The 8,752-nt window shown below is 60.8% G+C and overlaps 2 protein-coding genes across 2 annotated transcripts; both read left to right on the plus strand.

The window, feature by feature from the left end:
• Positions 1-1,180: 1,180 nt before the first annotated feature.
• GALR2 (galanin receptor 2) lies at positions 1,181-3,696 on the plus strand. Its single transcript, XM_004275711.4, is given in 3 exon segments — positions 1,181-1,248; positions 1,250-1,540; positions 2,811-3,696. Coding segments are annotated over 3 exon segments (1,185 nt in total). The 3' UTR covers positions 3,637-3,696.
• Positions 3,697-4,692: 996 nt separating this feature from the next.
• On the plus strand, positions 4,693-8,159 carry ZACN (zinc activated ion channel). The gene is given in 10 exon segments (XM_004275712.3): positions 4,693-4,982; positions 5,048-5,170; positions 5,318-5,362; positions 5,514-5,529; positions 5,532-5,604; positions 5,867-6,036; positions 6,812-6,936; positions 7,068-7,275; positions 7,380-7,560; positions 8,003-8,159. Coding segments are annotated over 10 exon segments (1,188 nt in total). The 5' UTR covers positions 4,693-4,892.
• Positions 8,160-8,752: the final 593 nt, after the last annotated feature.

The raw sequence follows: 8,752 nt of genomic DNA on the forward strand, positions 1-8,752 counted from the left end.
AAGGGGAAGCAGAGGTCAAGCCACAGAAGGTAGTGATGTTCAAACCCAGTTTTAAAACTATATAGAAACAGTGATGATTCTGGGTCACGGGTGTTTGATGCCTAGTATGTCAAAATCAGAAACAAATATTTAAGTTGTTTTTTGCAACCTAAACACCCTCCTGGCTATCTAGGAAAATGCTCCTGATGCATGGTCCTCTGCTGTTTTGTATTTCCTTTAAGTTTCCCCTTGTTGGATATCTGAATAGGATAAGGAGAAAAAGAAGAAGAGTTGGATTCATCCAGATTCTACCAACTGGCCTCAGGTCTCTCACACACATGTCATTCCATTCTCACCAGAGCCCTCTGAGAAGGTGTTATTAGCCCATATTGCAATATTGAGGAAACCGAGCCACGGCGCCAGGAACAGAGCCTGACACACAGCAGATGCTCAGTAAATTTTTACCGGACTGAATTGGAGGGGGAGACGCTCAGTGAGGGAGAGAAGGGAATGAAATCCTTCCACCATCCCCACCGCTGTTCCTGGGAATTAGAAGTGGGAAGAGGCGTGGGGCACACGGCAGGGCCGTCCCACCCGCCAGTTCTGGAAAACGGCAGCACTCTCATCCGCCTCCGCCCTTCATCACTCGCACCCCACGCTTTAGGCGCCACCTGCAACTCTCTCGAGGACGCCCCCCAGCCTGCCCCAGGAGGTCTGGCGCGCCCGCCAGGCTGCAGGGAAGTGCCGAGGCGCACGGGGTAGCGGGCGAGCGCTCCCGGCAGGCGGTCCCTCCACCACTCCGGCGTCTGCCCCGGAGGTCGGTTCGCTGCTCAGCCCGGCACAGCCCGGAGTCGGAGGCTGGAGCGCGCCGACGCCGGAGGGCCGGGGAACAGACACTGGCGCGGCCCTCCGCCCCAAGGGTGGGCAGCCTGTGCCTTGGCCGGGGCGCGCCGAGGCCACTGGACAGTCCTTCCCCCAGCGCGGCCGGCCGCCAGGGGGAACACCCCACCCTTCGGCTGCTCGCTCCTTCCCCTGCCCCCAGCGCACCCGCTTCTCCTGCCCCAGCCTCAGAGAGACTCACTCCGTCCGCAGCCCCACCGAGTCGCTCTGGGCGCTGCAGCGGCTGAAAACCGCCGGAGCTGCGCGCTCGCCAGGACGCAGACGGCTGCAGAAGTCGGGGCAGCCCTGATGCGGCGGCACTATGAATGGCTCGGGTGGCCTGGACACCGAGGACACGAACGAGGTGGGCGGCCGGGGTAGCTGGCAGCCTCATCGTGCCCATGCTATTTGCGCTCATCTTCCTCGTGGGCACCATAGGCAACTCACTGGTGCTGGCCGTGCTGCTTCGTGGTGGCCAGGCGGTCAGCACCACCAACCTGTTCATCCTCAACCTGGGCGTGGCCGACTTGTGTTTCATCGTGTGCTGCGTGCCCTTCCAGGCCACCATCTACACCCTGGACGACTGGGTGTTCGGCTCGCTGCTCTGCAAGGCGGTGCACTTCCTCATCTTCCTCACCATGCATGCCAGCAGCTTCACACTGGCTGCCGTCTCCCTGGACAGGTGAGCTGGCAGGCAGGCTGTGGCTGGAGAAGGGGGCTGGACTTGAGGGTCAAGGAGGGATGTGTGGAAAGTAGAAAAGAACACTAGGAAGGCAAGGGAAGCAGGAAGGAGTGAAAGACAAGCAGGCGTGTAAGAGGAAAAAGAAGAATAAGAATGGGGGACCTCCGTGTCTCTCTGTTAGGTGCATCCTCAGGGGCTTCTGGCTGGAGACCTCAGCTCTCCAGCGCCGCTGACATCTGACAAAGCACAACGTTTCTGGGTGCAAAGGGTTTTCCCCCGTGCTGGGTCTCCTTTGAAGCTCGACGCCCCTGGGAGGCTGGGATGGGAGGGATTACTGTGCCCAATTTACAGACCAAACCGAGTTTGTAAGTGATTTGCTCAGAGTTGCCCATCCAGTAATCCTGTGCGCGAAGCCACTGGCCTGTCTCCTGGCGTCAAACTCGGGCGCCTCCACCTCACTGGCCTCCAAGCCACAGTTTGCTCCGCACAGCCGACTCTGGTGCGGACTGCAGAATTTGGGTCCTTCGTGAGGGCCCATGCCAAACTCCGAGCAAGCATGGCCGAGGCTCCCTAGCTCGGTCCCACAACCTGACCAACAGGCCCGGGGGCAAGGGCAGGAGAGGAGCGGGCCCAAGGGTCCCCCTGGAAGCTGAAGCTTGAAAGGACACCTGGGGGATTCCTAGGGAGGGAATCCTGGTATCTCCCCAGCCCCCTCCGTCCCCACGTCCTCCCAACCTTCCCTGGACAGGCAGCGAGGTGAGGCCACATTCCCCATATACCTCCCAGGTCCACTGAATGCCAAGTGTGTTGGTTCCAAGAAGAGAGCACTGATGGGACCCACAGAACGTCGGCTTCTCTAAAGAATTCCCTCGCGGTACCTTGCCTGACAGTGTCTCCAGGCTGTCTCCTAGGGCCTCAAGGCGCCTGGGTCCTACCTCTCCGGGCACCGTCACTGGTGGGTAATCACAGCCTGCCGGAGCCCCAAAGTCGGTTTAATCTTCGGGGTGCCCTCCCGGGTGGAATCCGATTGTGGTCGTAGTCTCAGGAAGAGCAGATGAGTGGCCTTTCCTGCTGCCGGGTCCCGCCCCACGTGTAGGCGCGGCTGAGGGTGTCCGGGATGCTCTGTGTCGCCCTCCGGGCTTGTGCGGTATTACCGTGCGCTAGAGACATTCCTCGACAGTGAGCGTGGGGCTCGAGGTGGAGGGGTCCGGCCCTGCCTCCGCGAATCCGCCGGCACACCAGACGTCTCCCTTTCTGGCCTGACCCGCAGGTATCTGGCCATCCGCTACCCGCTGCACTCCCGCGAGCTGCGCACGCTTCGCAACGCCTTGGCGGTCATCGGGCTCATCTGGGGGCTGTCGCTGCTCTTTTCCGGGCCGTACCTGAGTTACTACCGCCAGTCACGGTTAGCCAAGCTGACCGTGTGCCGCCCGGCGTGGAGCGCGCCTCGCCGCCGCGCCATGGACCTCTGCACCTTTGTCTTCAGCTACCTGCTGCCCGTGCTGGTGCTCGGCCTGACCTACGCGCGCACCCTGCGCTACCTCTGGCGAGCCGTCGACCCGGTGGCCGCCGGCTCGGGCGCCCGGCGCGCCAAGCGCAAGTTGACGCGTATGATCATCATCATGGCCGCGCTCTTCTGCCTCTGTTGGATGCCTCACCACACGCTTATCCTCTGCGTGTGGTTCGGCCGCTTCCCCCTTACGCGCGCTACCTACGCGCTGCGTATCCTTTCGCACCTCGTCTCCTACTCCAACTCCTGCGTCAATCCTATCGTTTATGCTCTCGTCTCCAAGCACTTCCGCAAGGGCTTCCGCAAGATCTGCGCGGGCCTGTTGCGCCGCGCCCCGCGCAGAGCCTCCGGCCGCGTGTGCGTCGCGGCCCAGGGCACCCACAGCGGCAGCGTGCTGGAGCGCGAGTCCACCGACGTAACGCACGTGAGTGAGGCAGCCGGGCCCTCTGCTGCTGCGCCGGCGCCTCTTAGCTGCCAGCCCTCGAGCTCGGTTCCCAGCCTGTCCTGGCGGGACCAAAAGGCTCCCAAAGCCATCTTGACAGTTAATGTGACCCGAAGGCACTTAGGGAGTACACTTGGGTGTTGAAAGATTGGAGTCAGAGGTCGGGGGATCGTGGAGGGAGTTTCATCTGTTAATAAAACACGCAATCCATTCCTCGGGCATTGGCGCGCCGTGTCTCTGCGTATCTCGCGAGGCTCTACGACTTCACAGGGGTGCTCCGGATAAATGAGGGCAGGGTGCCCTGCTTAGTTACAAGGAAAGAGGGCGGCCCGCACCGAAGGCGGCAGAGTTAAAGTCCGCGTAGAAATCCCTAACTGAGGCTGGGGAGCGCGGGACGACCGAAGGCTCTTTGCACGTGGCCATGCGGAAGCGCCAGGTGTATATAGATCGGGGAGCCAGCAGTCGCCGGTGAGCGCGACAAAGGCGGGCTGAGTGTTTAAGCGCGCTCGATAAACCGGTCGATGACAGACTTGGACACTATGTGTGTGCCTAGTAGCGTTCGTGCGCCTGCGGGTGGCGAGTCCTTGCCTGTTCCCAGCTCCCTGGGGTCCCTTGGAGTCATGCCAGCCAGAGCAGTGCCTACCCACCTTCAGCCTTTGGGCTTCCTTCCTTCACTGCAGCTATCTGGGATCTGGTCTCCAAGGGCTTGGTTTATCCTCAGGCCAGGAAAGTCACCCGCACACCCGTCAGTCCTGCTCGGGGGCGCACAGCAGCGGTTCCAAGGCACTGCTGGACCGGGGCAGGCTGAGAATCCCGCCCCGAGCTTTGGTCAGGAGCCAGCCTCTACCTGTCCCCAGGTTTGCCCCACTCCCGGAGTTCTTGAGCCAAGCTTTTTACATGAAATTAGTTCAGTGTTTGAGGAGAGGCAGGATAACCCAAGGGTTGTAGACCAAAGACCCACTTCAGGTCTTTGAGCACAGAGCACTTCGGTAAGGGTCTGGGTATTTAGCCAGGCGGTGCCTGCTGTGGAAACAGAGGCTGCACCTGGCCAGATTGGAAGGACAGTGTCAGAGAAAAGTGTGTGTGTGTTTGGGCAGGGCTCCCACGCTTCCCTGGTCTGCTTGATGGGGCTTGAGTGTGATGATTGGTTCCAGGTGGTGGAAATGGAGCAGGACCGGGAAGCATATAGGCAGGTGCCAGGTGGGCAGGGCTGGGTCCTGAGCTTTGTCTTCAGGTGTTTGCTGAACCTGGGGTGGGGGTGTGCCAAGTCCAAGGCTCCAGGGTTGGTGCGCAGAACTGCTGCCTCCAACCAACTGCCCAGTCGCGCAGAGAAGTGACTGAAGTGGAGGTCGTAGCTTGGCGCTGCTGCTCCATCCAGCCCCTCCGAGCAGCTGCTGCCAATGGCCCTGCGGCTCCTGCTCCATCTCACCTTTCTCGGGCTCGGAACCCCACTGTGGCTCCAGCGTGTCAGCGGTTGGCAGGTAGAAAGCGTAGGGTCTTGAGCTTTGGGATTTGCGCCCCAGGGCACTGGGTGACCTCGACCTCCATCCCTCAGACTGGCCATCCTTCTTCAACCTCAACTCAACCCCAGGAGGTTCAGGAAACCATCCAGATTCCGAACGGAAGCGCGCCCCTGCTCGTGGATGTGCAGGTGTTTGTGTCAAACGTGTTTAACGTGGTAAGTGTCCTCAGGCTGTGGAGGACTCGGGGGCCCAAGCGCTGAGCTAGGAATGGGACAGGACTCAGCCTAGTGAGTGCTGGGGTCTCCTTCCTTCTTGTCACGTAGTACCCACCCCCGAGGTGACCTGCTGCCCCCCTCCCCCAGGACATCCTGCCGTACACAGTGTCCTCCACGATGCTGCTTCAGCTGGTGAGCACCCACCACCAGTGTGGGGGCAGGGGGTGAGGAAGGGAGACCTCTGTAAGCCGAGCACAGAAGCACTGGCCTTCATCAACCTGCCAAGCCCAGGGGCGCATATATACGGAGAGTGGGAGCCTTAGTAGCATCCTTGTGTCCCTAGTCCTGGCTGGACACTCGCCTGGCCACCGGCAGGGCAGAGTCACGCTGCCCTGGGACTCTCTCTGGACACCAGGACTCACTATCCGGGAGGTGTAAGTGAGGCAGGGGTTCTCGTCTCAGGAACTAGGCAGGCATAGCCCTCGCTATTCCCCATCTAGGGCTGGGAGGTCCTCTTAGTGAATATCCCCCTCCTGGTGGCCCTGCCAGACCACGGGCACAACGCCCATGCCTTATGGTGCCCCTTCTGGAACCCCGAGGGCAGTGGATGGCAGCTGGGCATATGCTGGGGTCTCCCCCTCCTCCCCCTTCTGAGGAGGAGCTGGGCCACTGGCTGTGGTACCTTTCCCTCTGCAGGCTCTGGGTGAACTGGCAGGGCAAGAGCCCACAGGCCCGAGTGGACCGGGATGGCCACATCGAGCTCTACCTGGCCCTCACCACGGAGACCAACTGTGACGTTGAGCTTTTCTACTTCCCCAGGGACCAGCGCGACTGCAGCCTCAGCTTCTTCGCTTTTGGCAACACTGGTGCTGACAGGACAGGAGCTGGGAGATGAAGGAAGAGGGGAGCCTCTGGCCTCCAGCGAACACCTGACACAGGGGTCCCAGGCCTGTGTTCACACAAGTCCACCCCCAGGCTTAGGGGAGCTGATCATTCTGCTTTCACCGGGCACCTCCCACTCAAACAGCAGCCCCACCTCCTAGTCCTCCCCTGCTCTAGGCCGTAGCCCCGCTCCAGTCTTCTTTTCTCCCCCATCAGCTACCCCAGAGCAATGCCCCCAGCAGCCAGGGCCGAACTGCACACTTGTGTCAAGCCCAGAGGCTCAGGCTGCTGCTGGCTCATTCCTGGAAACATCCCGAAGGTGTAGCCACCCAGTGAATATCCCACAAGCCCGATAGGTGACGTCCAACTCGGCGGCGAAGTTCCATCCTTCCCTACATCCCTCCCCTCTGGGAAATACCACAGCTGCCGCCCAATGAATCCTAATTATTTCAGGTGTAAGATGACATACTGGTGAGTGAGTCTGTGACCATGTCCCCCTCCATGAAGTGGTGCATTTATTTTTACAATGAAAATTCACCTGTGAATCTGATAAGGCCCTTCTTCTAACTGGAGTAAACTTGGGGTCTTGCGAAATCCGGTTTGGAAAGCCCTTGTACAGACCAGTTTCCAAGTCTGCCCCCAGCAACCAACACAGGGCCCCAGCATCCCTGGGCTCCAGCTTGTCCCTGCCCCTACTCCCAAGAGAGATGCGGGGGCGGGGGTATTTCTAGTTCACTGTTCTCACCCCCACGCCTTCAGTGATGGAGCTGGAGTTCCAGGCCCATGTGGTGAATGAGATGGTGAGTGTCAAGAGGGAATACGTAGTTCAGGATTTGAAAACCCAAGTCCCATCCCAGCAGCTGGTGCCCTGCTTCCAGGTGACGGTGAGTTGGGAGGTGGCTGTCGAGGGCTGATGGGGGCATCGAGGATGCACAGCCAGAGGCCGGGACATCACCCTTCTACCGCCCACCCCTGCGCAACCCCCACTGGAAAGTCCCGACCTTCTTCCTTCCAGTTGCGCCTGCAGAACACAGCGCTAAAGGCCATCATAGCGCTCTTGGTACCCGGGGAGGCACTGCCGTTGGCTGACCTGTGCGGGGCGCTGCTGCCCCTCCGGACGGCGCGCATTGCCTACAAGGTGACCCTGCTGCTGGGCTACCTCGTCTTCCACTCCTCCCTGGTTCAGGCCCTGCCCAGCTTCTCCTCCTGCAACCCGCTGCTCAGTAAGGCCCACACCCTCGCCTGGCCGGGGGCAGGACCACCTTGTGCTGGGCCCACTTCATTCTGCCCGCACCTGCTGTCGCCCCACCCCTGCCCACCTCCCCAGTTCACTACGTCACTGCCCTGCTTCTGCTGCTCTTCATCAGCACCACGGAGACCGGGCTATTGTCCGGGCTGCTGGCCCACAGCAACCTCAGGGCTGAGAGCAGCCCCAGCCCGGTCCTGAGCAGGGAGCGGCACGACTGTGGGAACCCAGGGCCCAATCCTGAAGGTGGGCAGGGCCTGGGGCCCGTTCCTTGGGGGCTGCTGAGGAAAGAGGCCTAGGGGCAGAGCAGGTAGGCTGGGGTTGCGGGTTACCAGGCTGTTTAGAGGTTCCTGCATCCACTCTGCTGGCTCCACTGTCCCTGGGTTCCATCACGGCTGCCCTTGGAAGCAGCAGGTCTGGAGCAGGGAGCAGGGTTAGCCTCCCTAAAGGCCCGGGTGACTTCAGACTCCCTGAGATAACCCTCTGCCTTGCAGAGCCTCTCTTGTGGGACGTTTTTTCAACTCAAGATGACCTAGAATGGGCCAGACCCAAACACTCATTAGTTGTGACTCTAACGAAGGGAGAAATACAGACTGGCACCTCCTGGGATTCACCCTTCTGCTCCTGGAGAGCGTGCATGTCAGGTGAGCCCTGAAGTACACCTCCTTTTCCTGCCTCTCCCCACACAGAAGCCTCCAGAGGAGTAAAGGGTCCAGGAGGAGCTGGGCTGAAGCTGCTGACCACATCTTCTTCCTGGTGTATGTGGCAGGGGCGCTGTGTAGCCAGTTCATCTGCGCTGTGCTCTGGATGTGGGCGACATCTGGTGAGGCTGCACCCCACGGCGGGTGGCCCAGGCTGTAAGGGGCAGGGCCTGGGGCTACAGACCTGAGGAGCTGGGCTGTGACAGGGTCTCAGGAAAGAGGAGGGAGGGAGGGAGGTCGACTCTCTTCCCTAAGCCTGGAGGACCCCAGGCCACCCTGAGCTCTCCCTTCTGTTAGCATGCAAGCAAAGAGTGTGGAATAAACCCATCATCCCAGTGCAAGGGCGCCTCAGGGGTCTGTCTTCACTGAGCTCAGCTGTTCACTCTTGTCAAAGTAGGTGGGGCCCATCTCATGCCCCCGACCCCCACTCTGCCCCAGATCGTCTCACGACTGTTCACTGGTCACCCAGTCCCCACACGCAGCCTAACTGCTCCTCTGCAACCACTGCTGCTTGGCTCCAGGCACGGGGTTGTCAGAACTCCTTCTGTGAAGTCCTGCGGAGCGCTGGCCCCCAGAGGGCAGGGGACAGAGCACTCCCGCTCCAGCCACCGGGGGGATGCCTCGGGGGCAGAACCCCCCAGACCGCAGGACCGCGGGAATGGGGAATGCGGTCTCTGCACTGAATCCGAGAGCGGCTCAACCCTGCTTGCCCTTCTCCAGGCCCTGTGGCTGCAGTGTGGCCTGCTCCTCCGA

The sequence above is a fragment of the Orcinus orca genome, chromosome 19 (assembly GCF_937001465.1).
Source record: "Orcinus orca chromosome 19, mOrcOrc1.1, whole genome shotgun sequence".
Taxonomy (NCBI): Eukaryota; Metazoa; Chordata; class Mammalia; order Artiodactyla; family Delphinidae; genus Orcinus; species Orcinus orca.